Raw genomic sequence first — 20,687 nt, forward strand, 5'->3', positions numbered from 1 at the left:
TTAGTATGTTATAGATGAGTAGCTAGCCCTGGGGAAATTCTCCGAACAAAAAAGCCAATTTAGTAATGGCTCAATCTTATAAGAACTTGTCAGATTGACAAACAATCCTTCATTTAGGTTTGACTCTGCTTTGTGTCATTTAAACTTCTTCCCCATGGATTTTGCGTTAAGTATTTGAAGCCAATTCATTGCATCTTGAGGGGGAAGGTTATGCCATGCAGACTTTAGTTTGAGAGACTTGTCCTTCTTGGGTTTAAATTTTGCCATTTGTCACTGTGATCCATAAATAAATGATGTACTGCTTCTAATGTGTAATCTAACTGCCAGAATAACCAACTGGCAAATCTTAAAAGCGTCAATTCAAAGGGAGGGAACATCTCTTGTAGCCTCTTTAAAAATATATTGAGCAAAGACCGTCTCTACAAGTTCTGAGAATTACCATCCCAAATTTCCAGTGGCATGCATAAAGTCACATTAGGAAGCTTATTTGGACAAATATTTCACAAGCTCTTCTGTTAAAGGAATTGCTGAGTTGCTGAAAATGTTTTTGATATACTTTTTGAGTTTGAATTTGAAGGGGAAGTGTTTTGATAATGTAGGATTATATTATTACCTGGTCTTGAGTGCCTTTTAAAATAGTCACCGAAAACAGGCCAATGCGTAGCCTAAGTTTGAAGAAGGATCTTGAGTTTTTCCTGTTTTATGAAGCACCTTGACTTGGTATGTGTTGTTTTTTTAATAAAGATTTCTTCATGGGGGAGGGAAGGAGCTCGTGTCCCATTATCATTGCAGTAGGTGGCCTGATTTTTCTCCTCCTGAGGGTGGACTGGGGATGGAATAGGCTTTTCCAATCCTTAGCGTACCAGTGGACTTGTCATATTTAAAAGTTTCTTTGGCTGGTGATGCAAATAAAGTCTAGCAATGAAAATGTTAACATGGGGCGGCCTGTGTGCATTCGTCTTAAAGCATATGATGCCAGTCTCAAGTTGAGACCTGTTAAAGCTGGTCTTACTTAACATTCAAAAAGGGAAATGTAGTACACGTTGAGTCACGAAAACAGTGTAACACTTTGATGAAAAGAGCAGCTAAAAACCAGCCCCGTGACTTTATTATTGTTCAAATCACCAAAAAGTTAACCGGCAAAAATTTCTTCTGCTGACTTTTATAGCAAGTCTCATATTTCATAAAAGCCACAGAAGACTTTATAACAATAATTATCTTGCTGTTTCATTGGAAGATACTATTAAAAGCAAGGAAGCTCTTTTAATAACATTGTTTAGCCATTACAAACTCCAGATTTATTTTGAATACAGGACAACATCCTGGGACATGTGTGTGTTTGTCTGCCACGATAGTGTTTAAAAAATTTTGTTTCAGTTATTACTACAGGTGACTTTTTCTTCTAATATAATTTTTAAAGATATTAAACCTATACACCAGTTGAAATAATAATTCAACTAGATTTCATCTAGATTTACAAGTTAAAGTTTTTCACGTCTCTCCTGTTGTGCACGCTCGCGCGCGCACGCGCTCTCCCTCTCTCCCTCTCTCTCCCTCTCTCTCTCTGTCTCTCTCCCACACACACGTTTTCTGAGGGATCTGTGTGAAGTTGCAGTCATTGTGACAAATGCTTCACTCCTTATTGCTTCAGCATGTATTTCCTAATAACAAGGATATTTTTCTACCTAAACACGATACTATTATCAGTCAAGAGATTAATGTTGAAACAATAATATTTTTAAATATTCCATCTGCATTAAAATTTTGCAGTTTCCCCAAAATATACTTTTGGGATATTAATAATACATTATATCCTAATAATACATTTTTTGATGTGGAATCCAAATAGTGCTCACACATTGCATTTGCTTTTACTGTCTTTTTAGAATTTTTTATTCTTTAGAACAATCTTTCTGCTTTTTTTTCTTAAAGGATTTTCTTTAATCTCCTTGACTTTTGAAAATGGGTTTGCTTTGTATTTTGCTAGATCATCCTGTGGGACATGTAGTAAGGGGATGCTTTTAAATATTTCTGAGGCAGTACAGATGTATTAGCTTGAAGTCAAATAGAAATATCTATAATCTTGTTTTGGACATAGATCTGTTTCATAGATCACTAATCTCAAAGTCAGTAGATCTACACTCATTTTTTCTTTAGTATATTGGATGATTCATTCAACTTTTCTTGGCTTCAGTGTTCTATAAAACAAGGATTCTGGTTTAATCACAGAGTTTTAGATGAGAATCCCCATAACCTTATTGATTTTTTCAATAGATATTCTTAAAGAGACAGAACCAGTCAAGGAGAGAATGTCTAATATCTTACAAGGAATGAAAATTAGGTAGTATTGCTGGTAAGTCTCTCTAAATCTTGGAATGAACTCTATTTCTACTTCTCACTTTTGTAGTATGAGATATTGGCAGATGTATTACCAAGGCTTACCTTGGTCTTCTAGTCATTTCTCCCTTGTATTTGACTTCTTCCTCTTTCCTCCCTTCTTTATTTGACTTCTCTGCATTGACATGGACCTGGGCACAATGTCACCTCTTCCACTGTTGGTAGGTATAACATTCGTATTGTAATCTCTTTTTCCTCTGTCACAGAAATCTCATATGTATCTATTTCTTCTTACAGGAAAATGCACACATAAACGGCCTCCTAGCCCTCTGTGGTACATTAACTCATTATTATAAAACAAAGACAAGCAGGGATTTAATTGAAACATAGCTCAAGTTGCTCTGTCTTGAATGTCATGTCTTTTGTATATAGCCAGAACATACAATAAAGATTGTAGTAAAATTTTCACCAGATCTACTGTTCCATCTCTCTGTGAAAGAAGTCACCTTAATTGTGGCTCACATGCAATAGCTGAGAATTTGTGCTGAATGTAATTATTACAAACCCTTTGATGTTCCCCTGCTGAGATTGGTATCTTTAGGTCCCTATGCTTGAATTACTGTGTTTCATCTGTCATTCGAAATGATTTGTATCTATCAGGTCTGCTTTATATAAAGGACTTGCCTTGTTCTGGTATGAGAACTTTGTGTGTAATGGTTGATTAAAGGGGAGGAAGGTTTGAGATGGAGTCTGGAGATAGGCCTGCATCTGCCTCCTGCTCTCTGTCCTGTGCTGGGCTACTTGATCCATCGTCGCCTCACATTGGAAATACTGCTTTTGAGAGGTGGTGTCAGGCTGTGACAAATGCCCAGTTACTGGGGTCATGTTGACTCCAGTGTGGATCTCAGTAGTAGTTTGTTTGTTTGTTTGTTTTTTACTTTGGGCAAGTCATTAATATATCTGAGCCCAGTTTCTTCTCCTGAAAAATGAGCGTGGGAATGGCTGCCTTGTGAGATGGTAAAACTTAAATGAGATAATGTACAGGTAGGTGGTACTTAGTGAACAATAGCTTTCGTTTTTTTTTATTTTTGGGTCAGAAGGCAGAGGGAGTAAGTGAATGAATAGGGGTATCTGTCTGAATGTATAGTTAGAATGATTAAAAATTGAAAATACTTCTCAACTAAAAAGTCACAGTAAATCCGTTATGTTTTGGTTGCTCTTAGTAAGCTCCTGGATTTCCTTTAATGGCGAACCAGTGATTGCTTGAAATACTTTTTATATTTTTCTTCACAGCTTTCTCTGCTGAACAGAAGGAAATTAGGACTAGCTTATTCCACACCATCTGAAATTGTGGGAAAGTGTAAAATCCATGGCCCAGATACGTGGAGGGAGAAGAGATGTGGTCTCAGCGGGGTCACTGCATTCAGGTCAATGCTTCGAACACTTGCAGTTCAGGTATTATCAGTTGCAGGAAATTTCAGTTGCTGAGTTAAATAGGAAGGAAAGGATAAAAGCTTAGAATAATATGTAAATTTAATGCAGAAAGCTAATATATTTTTTTAAAGCTATAAAAGTATTTAGCTGTGCATTAGATGAAATTGCTTAAGTTGAATGCAACTACTTAAGGTCACATACAAACATCCCATGTTTTAACTGAATTTAAAAAATAAAGGTAGACAGTCTGTTACCATGCCCCAGGATGTTACGTTTGTCAATTTGAGTTTTATTACTGAAATGGCAAAAGTTTACATGCCGAGTGAGGTATGCAGTTTTTTTAAAAAACCAGTTTGCCAACTTACTATAACTCTTAAATTCAGTTTTGTATTCTTGCCTTTATCTTTTTTGTCACTTCTTCCCATGTTCTGAACTTGCATTCCTACCACTTGGTGCCCCATCGCCTCCACTTTTTTTTTTTCCCTATAAATATTTTATACTAGAATGGAGTGGGGGGGCAGAAACCCAGGAAATGTGGAGTCGGAAATATTGGAATACCCTTTTTCTGACTGAAGCTAGGTTCTCTTGGTCGAGTGGTTACTCCCACCATTTGATTTGCTCCTCTGCTCTGTTTGCCATTTCACATGGCGCATATTCACTCTGCGCTGCACAGGAGGCACAGGAAGGAGCTACTCTGCTTGTTGTTAGACACCCTTGGAGAAAGCCAGGCTAATACAACAACTGTCGTTTTTCTTCCTTGTAACTCCTGTAAACTGACTTGTCCTTTATGGCAAGGTAAGAGTTGCTCGTGTTCCCTCACTTCCCATTATAAAGTAGGACCTACTCTGCCTCCTCCTCAAAGTCCTCACTAACCTCACAGTTGGAGATTCATCATGTTTGATCTTTCCAGAGAATGTGATTCTGTTGACTGTCACTACCTCCTTGAATCTCTCTCACTCTTTTATTTCTAATACATCAAACTACCTGTTTCTCCTTTAAATTTACCACTCCCACCCTTCCCCCACCCCCTCACCACCACCCACCGCCGTCCCAATCCCAGGCATCTCCCCTAATTCCTCCTCTTCTGTCTCTTCTGTCCGTGAGACTTGTGCAACATGGCCTCTCAGGTGCTCAGCTCATTCCTCACTCTCTGTCTTATAAAAAGATTTCTCTCAGCCTCTAACCTAGCCCTGTCTTCAGAGCCTTGGATCCATATTTTGCCCCCAATGGCTAGACTCCTTGACCCAGCTCTCTCACTGATGTTTCAAATATGGCATAGCCCGAATCTGCTTTTTGGCCTTCTTTCATGATCTAACACACCACTCAAGCTAATCATCTTCAGAGCAAGGAATCTCAATTGGAGGGCATGGGAATTATGGACCCTACTGAGAATTCATTTTGCATATTAATCACATATGTTTTACAAATAATCCCCTATTCACCAGTGGTCTTGGACTTAAAACCTTTCTGGAAATGTCTCTAAGATCCGTGTCAGATTTTCCCTCCCTTGGCTCTTGCCTGCATAGATTGAAGACCTCTTTAATTCATCTCCAGGCTTCAGGAGCTGTTCCTTCAATCCAGAATTATCATCTTGCTGGCAAATTAATTTTCTTGAAGTGCAGCATAGATAGAGCATGTAATTCTTCACTTCAGATACATTAAGTGGCTCACTGAGAAGTGCAGACACCCAGCAGAGCACCAGGAACCTGCATCCATTTTCAGGCTCCTCTTCTATGTTTACATGATGCAGCCATCAGACAGTACCCACTTCTACCTGAGCCTTCCTTGGAAGTGCTCATTGCACAGCAGTTCCCTTTTGAATGCTGTTTTCTCCTGAACTGAACCTTAAAGGTTCCATACCCCATTTCTATCTTCTGCGAGCCCCTCCTAGTTTTGCCATTTGCAGTTAGCTGCCCTTTCCTCTGAGCTTCCAAGGTGAGGTATTTATGTCTCTCATACTGCTTACCACATTTGCGTTCCTTATGGTCTGTGTGCCTTACCAGTGTGTGGCTTCCAGGGAGACAAAGGGCCCTGCACTCAAGTGTACAATGAAGGAATGACTGACTAAATCAACACATGTATCTGCTCTTTGGGATTTTACCCCTCTCGGGGATTCTCAGGTGTGAAGGAACCACCAGAGTATTTGTAGAGTTCATGTCATGGTTGAGCCATACATACCCCTGAGGTTTGTGTTGAGACCTCTCCCTCCCTTTTCAGGAGTCACCTTCCTACTGTTCTCACTCCTGGGATCTGATGGCAGCCCTTGAGGAATTTGGCTTTTCCTGACTGTCAAAGAGGCAGTGTGGCAGAGCCATTGAGGTATTGATCTTGAGGCCACCTGCCTGGGTTTCAGTCCCAGCTCTGCCTGTCCTTTGCTGGTGGGGTCATGTGTACTATGGGCAAGGTATCTTTCACTTTGTGCTTTGGTTCCCCCCTTCTCCCCTCCGTCAACAAGGAGCCTTATATTACCTGTCTCGTTGGGTTTTAGTGAAAAAGAGAAAGGCAGTAATCCTTGTAAAGCACATAGCGCGGTGCCTGGCACATAGCAAGCATTCAGTAAATAAGTCTGAGCTGCCAGTGTGAGGTCCTGGGAGGTTCTCGTTAGCTTCTAGGTCAGGGCTAATGAGCTGGCCTCACCTGGGCTAGTTATGGCCTACACATGAATATTGTATTGTTTTTGTGGGGTCAGGGAATGTGGGGTGGCTATGGAAGTTTTGGAAATAACAGGAAATATAGCATAGGAGTCTGGAATTATGAATTCATGTGAGAACGTTAGAAGATCGGAGGTTATAAATACAGTGTTTAAGAATATGGACTCAGAAACCAGATTCTGAATTATAGTCCTACCCCTGCTATTTAAACTGTGTGACCCTATGCAAGTTGCTTAACCTCTGTTTCTCAGTTTTTATTTCTAAAATGGAAATAATGATAGCACTTTCTAGAATTCCCGGGATTATTAAGTGGGACAATTTATTTAAAGCTCTAAGTATACAGTAAGTAGTAAGTAATGTGGTCTGCTTTTGTTGTTACTGATGCAAGTTTTACTGTTGCTGTTGCTACTAGCCAGCTGCCCTGGGGACTAAATCTCTCCTGCGCCAACTGTTGGCACTGAGTAGTAGATGCCCCCTTAGTGAGGTGTGAACTTTTAGTCCTTGCCATTGCCTGTCACTTTATGTCTGCCCTACTCTCATAATAACAATTTTGTTTGTCTCCTGTTGCCAGACGCCACTCTTGGGCATCTTTGTCCAAGAAGGCTGTGTTGTGAATCACTCTTGATGGAAGCGTGAACCTCAAGGAACATTTTAGCACAGTGGTTTTTAAACTTGTGGTCTAGATCGATAGCATCAGTGTCCCCTGAAAACTTGTTCTGGGGCCTCACCCCAGACCTACTGAAACAGAAACTCTGGGGCTGGGCCTAGCAGTCTGTCTTTTAAGAACCACACCCGCTGGTTCTGATACCCACTGAAGTTTGAGGACTACTGATTGGAACACATGTATTCTATGTTCATTTTACATACATTTTGTTTTCTTGTAAAATTTAAAATGCTGAGATTTGCTTCTTGGCACTTCAAATGATTTGTGAATTTTAAACTTTTCTCAGTAGGTCTATTGTCTTCTAAACATGCATTTTCAGAGATATTAGATGCTGCTGGGAGTGGGTTCTCCCCCTTGGGAGCTTTTGTTCTGTTAAGATTCCTGTGAACTTTGATCTTTTAACTTGCTGGAGGAATACAGTTTAAGGGTGGGGTAGGGGAAGGATAATGGTCAGACAGTTGTAAAAAGGAGTCTAGAAAGTTATGGAAGGAATTGCTTTTAAATGGATATGGAATATGTGAAGTAATCAGTTTAATAAGATTGAATTCTTTTACAGGTTCTGAAGTAATGACTTTATATCAGCCATCTGACTTTTGTGAGTTGGGAGTTGACATTACTTATCTGTTCTTCTTTTCTTCTTTACAGTAATTTTCCTTGGTTTCTCAGTAATTCTTCAGTATGGGACAAAATCTTCTCCAGCCCCAGAGATATTCAAAATACCTTATCTAGTAAAATTAATTACATTTAACTTTTGACAAAAGCTCTTACTTGTGTTCTGAGCTCACACAGTATATCGAAGCTTTTTTAAAAAAAATTCTCTTCTGTGTGTCATTAATGGCTATGGTTTATATATAGCATCTCATTTTATAAGTATTCTAGAATTTAGTATTTGTGATCGCTAGTTTGGGAAGTTCTCAGATAGTCGCTTTGCATTTTGTGTGTGTGATTTTAAGATGGCTATAAGTTCTTATTAGATTATTTCTTTCTATAAACCAGGTACTCTGCTTTTGACTATAATATTAATATAGAATTAAATATTTGTATTTATAGAGGGCAGGTTTGCTCTTGAAATTTTGTCTTGAAAGATCTTTCTAAAAATTGCATACATTATCTAGATGCAGTTACTTATAATATAGTATTAGAGTCTGCTCATGATTGTGTCCTCAGTAAAAATGTGGATTTAGTGACATCACTAACAGTTCTCGTGACTTAATTCTTTTATTTGAGAGAATGAAAATTGGACATCAAGAGTACTTTCTAAAAAGAGAGTTTTGGAAATTGTAATATGCTACAGTTACAAATTTTGCTTAACTAAAACCAGCAATACATAGCTAAAGCATTTTGTCAATAGCTCTAAAACTTAAATGTTGACAGACGTTAGCCCGCAAGCTATTACATGTACTGTTTGGTAATCCTGCTTCCTCATGAGCATTACTAGAAAACCCAAGAATGCCTCCACTTCCCAGGCCCCTGTGTACATGCTATAGGAAGGCAACTGAAAAGAGCTTGAGCTGTCAAAAAATTTATATCTTTTGATGTAAAAACGTCAGTGAGAATTGACTTCCCTTTTTCTTTTTTAGTAGGTAAAGATAAAACCAGTTTGGTTTATTTATCAAATATTTATTGATCGCACAATGAGACACAATCTCTGCCCTCAGAAGTATACGTAGATTAAAAAGATAGGTACATGTGTGAGCAAGTATTATAAAGGAGTATGATAATTACAATAATTGAGGTATGACAGATGAAGAAGTGATTGGGCTTGAGATGGTGGTAGGAGGTTGGCTAGATGAGATTTCGTGGACTAAATGATGGCAACTTAGGGTTTCATGGATGGATAAGAGTTTTCTTGGTGAGTCGGAGAGAAATTTACAGGGCATGGTACAGGGCATGCAATGTTCTGACAGTTACCAATTTATAGGAGAGTATAAACTTTCAGGGATGGAAGAGTAGTTAGGAGATAAGGCCAGAAAGGTGAGTAAGTTCCAGGGCCTTCAGGGCCTTTAAGGCAGGAGTCCCTAAACCCTGGATCACAGACCTGTACCAGTCCTGTGGCCTGCCGGGCCACATGGCAGGAGGTGAGCAGTAGGCAAGTGAGCGAAGCTTCATCTGTATTTGCAGCTTCTCCCTGGTGCTAGTGCCTTGGCTCCACCTCAGATCATCGACATTGGATTCTCATAGGAGCACCAGTCTCTGGTGCCAAAAAGGTTGGGGACCGCTGCTATAAGGGCATGGAAAGAGGCCTGGGCTTCACATTATGATGATGATGTTGAAGCTAGAGGCACATTTACAGAGCACGACTACTCCTTTGTACATTTTCTCTAAAAGATGTAAGTCAGTGTCCACAATTCCAGATAACCATATTGTAGTTTTTGTTTGTTTGTTTGTTTTTTTTAACCAGAAAGGGATTCAGGGAAAAATATAGAGGTAAATAATTTGAAAAATATGCCAGTATTGATGTTACTGAATGTGAATCAGCAGTTCCATCTATATATGTACCAAGAATAGCATAATATTGATATATTCTGTTTAAAACATTTGTAACAGGTAGTCTGTGGGAGATACCAAAAAAACATAACATGCTTTCTGTCTTCAAAGCATGTCGTCTGTCTTAAAGACTCCCATTCGGGCGGGGTGGGGAGGGGGTGGCTGTAGTCAGAATATAAGTGCCCAGCAGTGAAGAGTAATCTGCAACAAGTGTCCTAATAGCCACCCAAACCGTAGGAGAAGTAGTTATTTTCAACCAGAGGTATGAGGCAAAGAGGATAGAGATCGTGGCCCAGGAAGGCTTTGTCGAGTAGGTGGCATGTTCAACCATTATTAGAGTATTTGTTGGAGAGGGAGAATTCCAAAGAAAGATATAGTATTCTTGGCCTTGAATTGTACACATTTGGGATGTAAGCAAAGTACTACAGTACAATAATTACAGTACTTAATAGTTGTGCTTGTGCCTCTTATGGTGTATTGGAATAATGTGGAAGAGGCACTTTGTAATTGTAAGGAGAAATTCCTTCATTTGGGTTATCAGAGAACTTTCTGACAGCATTCAGCTCCCCTGGCTCTTCATATCCAGTGTCCCTTTCAATCCTTAGCTTCAACTTTCACCAAAGGATTTTTTATCAGCAGGAGTGAGATACAAAAACAGTAGTGTTGTTTGAATTACATGTGTAAAAGAATGTGAGAAGGTGTTTTAGAGGAGAGGTTTTTAGGAATATACGCTTATCCATAATAAATCTCTAAAATTGAAGTAAATGAAAAGATGACCTCTAGTGGCCAATAACTTTCTGATGCAGACTTTTAATGATACTTCATTTTGTTTGTGAATAGCTCTATGTGGAATTAAAATTTCTGTACACTAGGATAACAAAATGTAAGAAAGCATTTGTTTCAATCTTTTTTTATTGCTTAAATTTAATTTCCAAATAAATTGTTTTTTGAAGTCTAGTCCATAAGTAGAAGTTAACCATGATAAAGTCATTAATTTAAGGTTATATTGTCTGTCTGACTAGTATGATTCTCTTGGGGTGATGCTGTGGTCTTTCTCCCTCTTATGCATAATAGCCTTTTTGTGAATTTTTTGCATAAAAAAATATATATTAAGGGATCCATACAAATGTTCATTGCTGCCAAAAAGAGAGTCGTTTCTTTAGCTATAAACAGTTGATTTTGCAGTCTGCATTCAGTCTTATTGTTGGTTTGACTGTGAGTATATGGAACTCTGGCAAAATGAAATGGAGCAAAACACACAAAGAAGACAGCCACGACGATAAATACTTTACCTTCCAGCTTTTTGTTGTTTTTGCTGTCCTTGCTTTTCGACTTTCTATAGGAATTGTATACTTTTTTTGCAATCACCACATAAAACAGGAGCATTAGGGCAAAAACAGTCCAGAAAATGAATTGGGATATATAATTCACCCCTTGATGCCATTTCAGCCCCAAAGGACCCTTTAAGGAAGCACACTTTTTCACAGATGATGGTGTTGCTTCCTTGTTGCTCAAGATTATATTTGGCAAAGAGATGAGGAACAGAAAGAGCCAGACAAGCATTGAAACCGTTTTTGCAAACGCAGGTTTTTGTACAAAAAATTTTCCAAAAGGTCTAATGATCTTGAGGAATCTGTCAAAGGCTATGAGGCCTAGCAGTATGATGCCCACATACATGGCTTCATAAAAGATGACAGCAGAGAAGCGACACACGAAGGCTCTGAGTTGCCAGGGTCCAAGGTGTGAATCAGAGAGAATTTTAAATGGAAGCATGAGTGTCATTATTAAGTCGGCCACTAAAGTGTTTTTGAGGTAGACAATGAAGGTGGAGGAACTGGAGATGTGTATAAACACCCACAGGGCCAAAGTGTTCAGCAGGACGCCGGTGAAGAAAATGAGAGTGTAGATGGCTGGGAACACCAGCTGTGCTATTCTTGTGTCTCTGGGGCACTGCTCGGACCCACTGAAGCCCTTCATCACGGAGGCGTTCATGGTTTCCAGTGTAAACTATTGCAAATAAACATATACACAAAGTAGAATGAAGCATTTCACGATTTTAAAATGCCGCTTTTAAAAAACAGACTTTAGCCTTGTAGCTTGTTAACACCTTATATCATCTTACATATTAGCATCATTACATTCAGTAGATTGGTTGAGAAGGCACACGTTTCTGTCTAGAATTTTTAAAGTACGTAATACATTTTTGGTACTTGTAATAATACCATTACTTTTGCACTCTTGTGAAAACCAAATAACAGGTTCTACCCCATTCACAAGTGCTACTTTTACTGTGGCAATAAACAAAACCCCATTTGAGAGCTAATAATTCATGTCAGATTGCTGTGCATTATATAATTTTTTATGCTCATAGTCTGTGGTTTGTAGAATGTTAACCTTGAAGTATTTTCCCCCTCAAACATATTCTGTCTTTTATAAACAAGCCCATTTATAATAAAAATTAAAATTTACCTTTGTTTGGAAAGATACTCAGCTCAGTGTCTTCTGACTGAGGCAGACTTAGATCAGCTCATGAAGTACATGGGCAGCAAATGTCCTTCTGTTTTCTTATACTGTATTTCCTTCCTCATTTTCACATGTGTAATGTGATCTAGCAGAACCTCTTCATATTCAAACCTTCAGAGGATTTTTTAACTTATATATTTCAAATTTATGTGCAGACTTGCATAAATTAGTTTAGTTGTAGTTATTTATCTTTATATATTCTCATTTAGTAACTTTCCTCCAGCTTCTTTACTTTTGAGTGTCTCATATATTGTAGTAATAGGAGTCAGAAAGATAAAGAAAATAGCCCCAAATTACAACCAAGTGGGAGAGTGACTCTAAAATCTTTATTTCTGAGTGTCTCATATATAGTAATAGGAGTCAGAAAGACAAAGAAAATAGCCCCAAATTACAACCAAGTGGGAGAGTGACTAAAATCAGATAGAATCATCACCTTCTTCTTTGTAGACTGTTTTTCCAGAAATTTGTGTTCATTAGGATGACCTGTAATATCTACCGACACTTACCTGAGTCTTTTGGTCTTTTGATCTCTAAGAAAATAACATATTTGCTGAGAGTTAAGAGCTAATAGACCCAGACTTTTGGGGTTAGAATCCCAGGTCAACCCATTATTGGATACTAGGTCTTAGACAAATAATTGAGTAGCCCTGTGCCACAGTATCCTCATCTGTGTAATGGGTTTAATAATAATATATATTTCATAGCCTTGCTGAGAGGATGAAATGAGTGCCTAAAATAGTGCTGGCAATATATGAAACACTAAAAAATGTTAACAACTTACTGCTACAGTGAGTGAATTACAGAAGTAAATGGAGATATACCACCTCACTTATTAGAAAATCATTTTTAGAAATCTCTTCTGCATTTGATGCTGTATGCAAAGTGCCAAAGACTTCAGGAATTTCATCAATTAGTCTTGGGCCAAGGTCTACAGAATTTATTTTAAATTCTCTTCAAGTTTGAAAAGGTATAATTGCTGCTTTTGTGTACAGAAAATCTATGACAGAAATGTTTTCTTGCCAGATAAGTAAAGGGAAAGAAGGAATTTAGAGATTTTATGAGGGAATGTAGAGTTCTCCACGGTGAGTTTCACTTCATATTTTTTGCCACAGGTTTTTACCACAGAGTAGGAGTAGACTGTGGGGTTGGGTTGATCGAGAATTTTTTGATGGCTTGGGATTCTGTGAATAAAATTCCATAACCCACTGGATATTTTTAAGTTTGAGGCAAGAATATGCCTGATAATTTTGGTTTGAACCGCCAGTGGTAACACAGTTTGAAAAATACGTGTTTAACTCAAATTGATTCTTGGAAATACAGATTATTGCATTTTATTAATGTAATGGAACATAATTTAATCATCTGTCTTTTTGTTTGCTTCCGTAGAGAATAAAAACGAGCAAACCTTTTTTTATTTTTCAAGTAGAGGGATTTGACCTATATGATGTGTAAATTTCCTGACAACACCAAATATGTTAAATAGATGAAGGATTGGAATAGTTTCAGTTTAAACAAGGGAAATGCTGTACAAGATAATTTTATAATATGAAAACTGGAAATCACGTTTTGGTCAAGTTTCAAAAGGCTGAATTGTGTGAAGCTTTCAAAACAGGAACTTGTATAGTACCCATTTCTATAGTTATGAAAGCGTGTTCTTTTAAATGTAGTAGGTTTCAAAATGTTTGACCATAGTAAATATTCAACAGATCACTCATCCCCATATGTCTATGTGCTTAATATGTATTAGCCAACTTTCCCTTTGTTCTCACCAGTTCCTATGCCCCCCAGGGGAGGTCTTTTGCCCTGTGCCCTCTGAAAGGCTGCCCAGCAGAGCAGATAGGAGCACTGCCTACCTCAGGAGCCAGAGTGCAGGAGTTCAATTCCTTATTCCAACTGTTACTTTTCTTGAGCAAATTATTTATGCTTTCTATGAAACCACTGCCTCATCTTTACAATGAAAATAATAGTATCTGCTATATTGTGTTAAGGGGATAAAAAGCGTGATTATTCACCAAATGTGGAGAATTAAGGCCTGTCACATGACAGCTGTTAGTATATCTCTTTTTAAATGAAATTAAAAGAAAAGTGGAATACCAGGTACAACTGTGAGTATAGCTCATGAAAGACAGGAGGGAAGAAATCCCAGAAATTAGGAGCCTGCCAAATGGGAATAAACTAAACATTTAAAATCCTATCGGGTTCAAAGGGAATATAGTGATTTATAAAATCACACCAGCTGTGCTGTTCTAAGGGAAAGTATGATCTTATTTAATGCTTACAACAATCCTCAGAGATCAGTTCCATTTTACAGATGAGAAAATTGAAATGCGAAAGTTAAGCAATTCTCCTAAAGCTGTGCAGCCTAAGCCCACTGCACACCCACATAATCTGGTTCCAGAGCCCATGCTTAGAACCTGCCTAACTTTCCTGACTGTTAAGAACCACAGATGGAGTGAACATGGAGTTGTTTACCAAATTTTAGAGTTTTTGAGCTGGATATGACCAACTGATAAATGAGAAGAAACAAACAACTGTAAAGTGTATGAACTCGTGAAACTTCTTGCTTCCAAGTGTAAGGTTAAAAATACAAATTGGTTCAAAGAAATATAATCAGGAGAGAATCAAAGAAGATATAATAGAAATTAGAAACTAGAAGCCTGCCAAATGGTATAAAGTACTTTTTCCATTTGTAGTCTCCTTGGGAATTTTCCTTTGGATCAGACTTAACAGTCTAAAGATTCCTATTAATGTGCTAACTAGCAACTACAATCAATATCTGAAAAGATGAGGAAGTATTTGCTTTTGTTGTTTGGAATGAAAGTCAAAGTAGGAATTTCTGTTCTCATAGAAGAGCGCTTTACTTCCCTTCAATGTATAACATGGTACTTTCTTAGATTATATGAAATTTTAAAAAATTTCCACACTGGATTAATCGAAAGTGAAAGCTGTAATAGCAAGCTAAAATAAGTTATGCAATTTAACATTAAATGTAATGGTCTGTGTCTGTAATTAAATTCAATATTGTAAAACCTCTGCGTGTAACTGGAATTGGGCAATGCATTTACAGTATTATCTAAAACATTTATATGAATATCCAATTTTATATTTTCATCGTAAAAGGAAAACAAGTTTAAAGAATTCAGATATAGACGTGTATATAGTAGAAAATGAAAGTTAATCCCCTCCTACATAGACATACCAGTATGTGTGAAAATATGCAAATTTACATTTATTGACTTACGGGATTTTTGTTTTATTTTACGTTAGTACATGATAACTTCCTTAATTTTTTGAAAAGGTTATACTATATAAAGTTAACCATAGTGTAGTTAAGCCGTTAATGATAGGTATATTTTTCCAGTTTTTTAAAAAACAATACTGTAGAGCACGTATATGCCTGTACGTTTTTGTGCATTTGTTCCAACATATTTGTAGAAAGCGTTCTAGAAGTGTAATGCTAAATCAAAAGCTATGCATCAAAATGTTGAATGGTATTTTCAAATAGGTTTCCAGAAAGATTGTACCAGTTTGCAGTTTCACTGAGTGAGATTCTGCACTGTTATTAAAATCTTTTAAATCAATTCTAAACTTATAGGTGAAAAAAACCCATTTTTTAAATATAAATTTATTTGCTTATTAGTGACATATATATATATATTTATATTTTTATCAATTTGTATTTCTCCTAGAAATTGATTTTTCAAGCCCCTTTCTCATTTTTTAAAAAGTCAAGTGTTTCTCTTATAAGTTTCCACGTTTCGTTCCCCCTGGCATCATTCTAATTTCACTTTGGGCGTTACCAGCCAACAGCCATCACTTAGATCAGCTACTAGAATCTACAGTTGTTTTCAGTACAAAGCTACTGCAGTACATAAATGCATGAAGAGAGGTTTCTATTTCTGCATAGGGGTTTTCTCCTGCTTTTAAAGTTCTAGCCTAGGGGTTGTTAATCTTATCTAAAGAGCTGGTTAGTAAATATTTAGGTTTTGTGACCACGTAGTCTCCAACACAATTACTCAACCTTGGTGTTGTAGCAAAAAACCAGCCATTGGTAAAACCTGAATGAGTGTAGCTGTGTTGTAACAAAACCTTGTTAAGGACACTGAAACTTGAATTCCATATAACTTTAATGCAATATGAACTTTTACTCTTCTGATTCCCCCCACCAAACATTTGAAAATGTAAAAACAATTCTTAGATCACAGGCTGTACAAAAAACACATGATGGGCTAGATTTGTCTTGCAGGCTATAGATTGCCACACCTGCTTTGGACTGTTTCTATGGGCAATCACTGAAACTACCAGTTACCAACATCCTTTGGACTTGTTAGCCACAAAGGCTTTGGACAATTCTACATTTTGTTTGTCTTGTTTCTGAACTTTTCAACTTTTGGACCACAGTCCACAAAATTTGGCTGTATTTTTTTTTTTTAAAGTTATTGTGAAATGTGGGGTATATTATGTATATTAAAATTCCCAAAGCTGGAGATAGTGACATGTTCTATGTATAATGAGTACCCCATAAATACTGATCTCTTAATCTGTCCTGAATGATGTTTGATATAGGAGTATGTACTGTCTAACGTCTTTGAATAAAGAATTCCCAACAAAGTGTGATTTAGAGTTTAATGTAAGTTTTTTCACATATATAAACATAGATAATCTCATACACAACAGTTTTTTTACAAAAGAACCATCATAACATTAGTATTTCTGGTTTGCTTTTTGTCTCTTTTGTGAAAATTGTCATGTCAGTGATGACATCTCATCAGGTTTAATCCAAAACGAAAGATTATTTAGGAAAGTCTTTTTCCGCTCTACAGTCTCACAATGCCTCATGCGGTCCTGGCACTGTGATGTGGTCAGCTTTAATCCACTCTCTACCCTGGCTTGGATGGGTTGAGGATTGGACCTGCCCTTCATTTTTCTCATATGCAAAATAAGGTGGTCAGATATTTGAGCTTCATTTGCAACTCAAATATCCTGATATTCTTACACAACATGCACATTTATGCATATGACATTAGAGTGAACTCATTAGTTTCCTGGCAGAAATGGCTACACTGTTGTTCCAATGATACCTAGAATACACATCTTTTTGGACACATGTCTCCATGTGCATCAACACTGACATCCAGTGCTCGCTTGTAGCAGTGCCAGAGAAGGAAAATGTGGCTGCTTGAGAATTGATAACCATTTAGAGAGTTAATGAGTTCAATTTTTACTGAAATTCAGCACAGCAAACCTTGTGGGGTATTTAGATAAATTAACTGTTGAAGTTCAGTGAATTTCCTTATGCTACAACTCAACCTTTTAATTTCTTTTTGCATTTAGATATCAGTATCGATGCCCTCTGTTTGTGAATCACTTCTGAGGATCATAAATTATTGAGATAAATGATGTAAAATTTCAGGTGTGTTAAATATGTCGTTTATATTTAAAAATAATATGGATAATATGGCTTGTGTGGAATCAGTTTACATTTTAAGTCTGACCTATTTTTTTCATTTACATATGAACTAATTGATGTGAGATGTCACCTTCAGAAGAGACTTTGTCTAGTATTGTGTCAAAAGCAGTGTTGGCAACTATTCTTTCTTAAGAGAGTTTGACTTGTGAGGTAGGAGTATATAGGAGGTGAGTATCTAATATCTTTAAACAAAGAAATTCCAACAAAGTGTGATTTAGAGTTTAATGTAAATTTTTTGTTATACACACTAAAAATAAACAGCTAGTTCTAAACATTTTAATCACTTTCTTGTTAATAATTATGCTGTGCAACTGCATAATCACATTTAACTTTGGTTTTCTTACTAAGGGAAATGTTCATTAACCCAAGTAGCAGGTAGTTTCTAGCAGCTGGTTACTAAAGGTAAGTGTCAATGATAGTTATTGTATTTACTAAAGTTGTCAGAATATTAGTAAAACTGGTTTCTCTAGTGTTAAGGAAATAGTCTATTTTTTTTTTTTTGTATTAGAAAGCCATAAAAATCACTCTTCTTATTCTAATAACTTTATTTTCTATTTCTACTCTTTATTGGGAAAGCAGTTTTTAAACCTCTATCTTTTCAGTGAAAAAAATTTTAAATTCAGTTCAATCTGTTACTATTTCAATTAGTTTAAATTTTAGGTGTTTGTTAATAATTAAAAATTAGTAATTATTATTCTTTATGTGTCCCACCCACTTAAATTTTTACAATATCACAATAGGTCATCACTTGATTAGAGGACTAGGATGTATGTACATCTTAATAAGTATAATTTTGGGTCAGAAAATTTTATCAGATTTATCATCATTCCTTTGTTGCTTATAGAGTACTAGTTGATAGTCACATCGTGATTAATAATATATTTAAAGAATTACGGTAGATATTATGTGGTTACCCATCTTTCCAAAACTTTGCAATTCATGAATTCTGTGTAGCTTTGCATGTAGCATGGTGACTAGATGTAAGTTTGTTTTGCTACACAGCTACGTGTTACATTGTTTTTCTGCGTTTTAAGATAACTTTTAATACTTGGAAAGTAAAAGAGAATTATTTTTGTAGTCTTCTATTGTTTCAAGAGTCATTCTTACTAACTCAGCTACTTCTTAGTATTAATATTTTTACACAGTGCTTTCCTTTTAGGAAGTTACAAATACTAATAGATTGAAATATTACCTCAGTTTGTTTACATTGGAGTCTCTTCACTTGGGTCACCATCATTCTGTCCTTTTTTCCTATTTTCGTGGGGTGGAGATGCTGCAGAATTGGGGCACCTCAGCATACTCATCAAGGAATTTTTGAAGGACTTGCAAAGGAAAAAATAGATGAATGGATCCAGGCATGCGTTTAAGGACGTTAACCAGAGAGTGCTCTCTTTCACATAAAACAGAGTATTCTCAGCAGAGCAGTCAAAGACATCCCGGGTTTGGCTCAGGGTGTAGGGAATTCGGGCAAAGTGGAAGGGAACAAAACAAATAAAAAATACAGCAATGATAATGAAAACTTTGACGTTCACCTTTTTCTTGGGGACTTTGCCTACACCCCTTGTTCTTACATATGACCTATACAGTTCTTTTGTAATGAGTGTATAACATACAATAACAATTAAAAAATTAATCCAAAAAATAACTTGACAGATATAATTGACTATTTCGTGCCAGACGAGGCCAAACTCTGATTTGAGGAAAGAGCATTTCTTCACATTCTTGTCTCTCGGCCTCCTGTTGGTCAGAATCATGTTAGGCAAAGAGAGTAAGAACATGAAAGCCCAGATGACAACAGAGAGAATCTTAGCCCCCAAGAGATTGTTAGGGTTGGATGTTTTAAATGGCCTGGTGGTCTTCTGGTAGCGATCAATAGTTATCAGTCCTAGGAATGAAATACTGATGTACATTGTAAAATAAAATGTGACAGAGGTCACTTGACACACAAAGGTTCTCAGTGGTCCCGTTCCCAATTTGGCATCACTGAGGATTTTGAATGGAAAAGTCAGAATCATGAGAAGATCGGAAATGACCGTGTTCTTAAGAAAAATAATGAAGTTGGATTTACTGCGGATTTGAAAGAAAATCCTCATTGCTAGGCTATTTGTGATGAGTCCAGTGAAAAACAGGACAGTGTAGAGGAGCGGGAAAAGGACCTGGGTGATTTTGTAGTCCCTGGTACATAGGCTGCCATTCCCAGCTGCAGAGGTAAGGTTGTCCATGGCTTGCCTTTCTTCTCTGCTACCTAGAGGAGGAGAGAGGGCGTGATTATTTTCAGTCCAGCATGACAGATTTCGCTCTTATCTCTGTGCGTAACTTTTTTGGACAGGCCTTCTTTAAAAATTAAGGGTTTTGATCCTTGTTGTGGCAGTTAGTAAGAACACGGAAAACTGAATCTCAAATTATTTCATTATGGCACATATTCTATCTCTAGCAAAGTAAAATGGTCTGAGAGGTATGGATACTTGGTATTTCTTATTTGTTGAATGCCTCTAATAGGATATTTTTTTATCTTGGGCAAAAGCGCACATATGTTTATATATTAGGACATGAAGAGAAATATTTGAGCTGTGCTCTGTTCTTCTCCAGCTTTTAACTTTTCTATGCCTTTTAACTTTTTCTTTCTACTCACAGTCACTTTTTCTGCATTATCCTTATTCCTGGACTCCATTTATTCTAGTACCAGTTTAGGGTTTCAAGGAGAAATGACTGATAACTGCCTATTAGAATTTTTAAAAGTGAAAAGAAATTTGTATAAAATCACTCATGGTAAATTTATTAAACAAAATACTGAATCACAAAGAACATTTTCTTTTATAATTAGAGGATATTTCTGATATCCTCTGGATACTGCTGACATTTCATCAAAAATCGTCCTCATAGGGACTCTTCTTTAGGTCCAAATATTTTAGCCATATATATCTCATTTCCAGTTTTGTTCAGTATGTTTGAAGTTATTACGTATATTTTCTTGAATATTATTCAGTACAAATTTTAAAACAGTAAAAAAAAATAAGGATGTGACCTCTGTATGTGGATCAGCTGGCATTCCTCAAAACAGCCAAGGCATACTTTCTAGGTTTATAAAGTATATAATGGTAGCTCAAATAAAATATCGAAA

At 36.8% G+C, this 20,687-nt stretch overlaps 3 protein-coding genes across 4 annotated transcripts in view; 1 reads left to right on the top strand and 2 right to left on the bottom strand.

The window, feature by feature from the left end:
* MED12L (mediator complex subunit 12L) overlaps nt 1–20,687 on the top strand; it is a 315,454-nt gene that overhangs the window by 210,625 nt on the left and 84,142 nt on the right.
* On the bottom strand, nt 9,792–12,119 carry P2RY13 (purinergic receptor P2Y13). The gene is made up of 2 exons (XM_039855094.1): nt 12,043–12,119; nt 9,792–11,580 (listed from the first exon to the last, which is right to left on the bottom strand). The coding sequence occupies exon 2, from the start codon at nt 11,563–11,565 to the stop codon at nt 10,564–10,566; it is 1,002 nt and encodes a 333-aa protein (XP_039711028.1). The 5' UTR covers nt 11,566–11,580; nt 12,043–12,119; the 3' UTR covers nt 9,792–10,563.
* The window catches only part of P2RY12 (purinergic receptor P2Y12), a 44,253-nt gene continuing 42,280 nt past the window's right edge, over nt 18,715–20,687 (bottom strand). For both annotated transcript variants that reach the window (XM_039855090.1, XM_039855091.1), the window contains exon 3: nt 18,715–19,811. In XM_039855090.1, coding sequence (XP_039711024.1) covers nt 18,769–19,788 — 1,020 coding nt within the window. In that variant the 5' untranslated portion in view covers nt 19,789–19,811 and the 3' untranslated portion in view covers nt 18,715–18,768. The remainder of the gene's footprint in view (nt 19,812–20,687) is intronic.

This window comes from Pteropus medius, unplaced genomic scaffold (assembly GCF_902729225.1).
Source record: "Pteropus medius unplaced genomic scaffold, Ma_sr-lr_union100, whole genome shotgun sequence".
NCBI lineage: Eukaryota > Metazoa > Chordata > Mammalia > Chiroptera > Pteropodidae > Pteropus > Pteropus medius.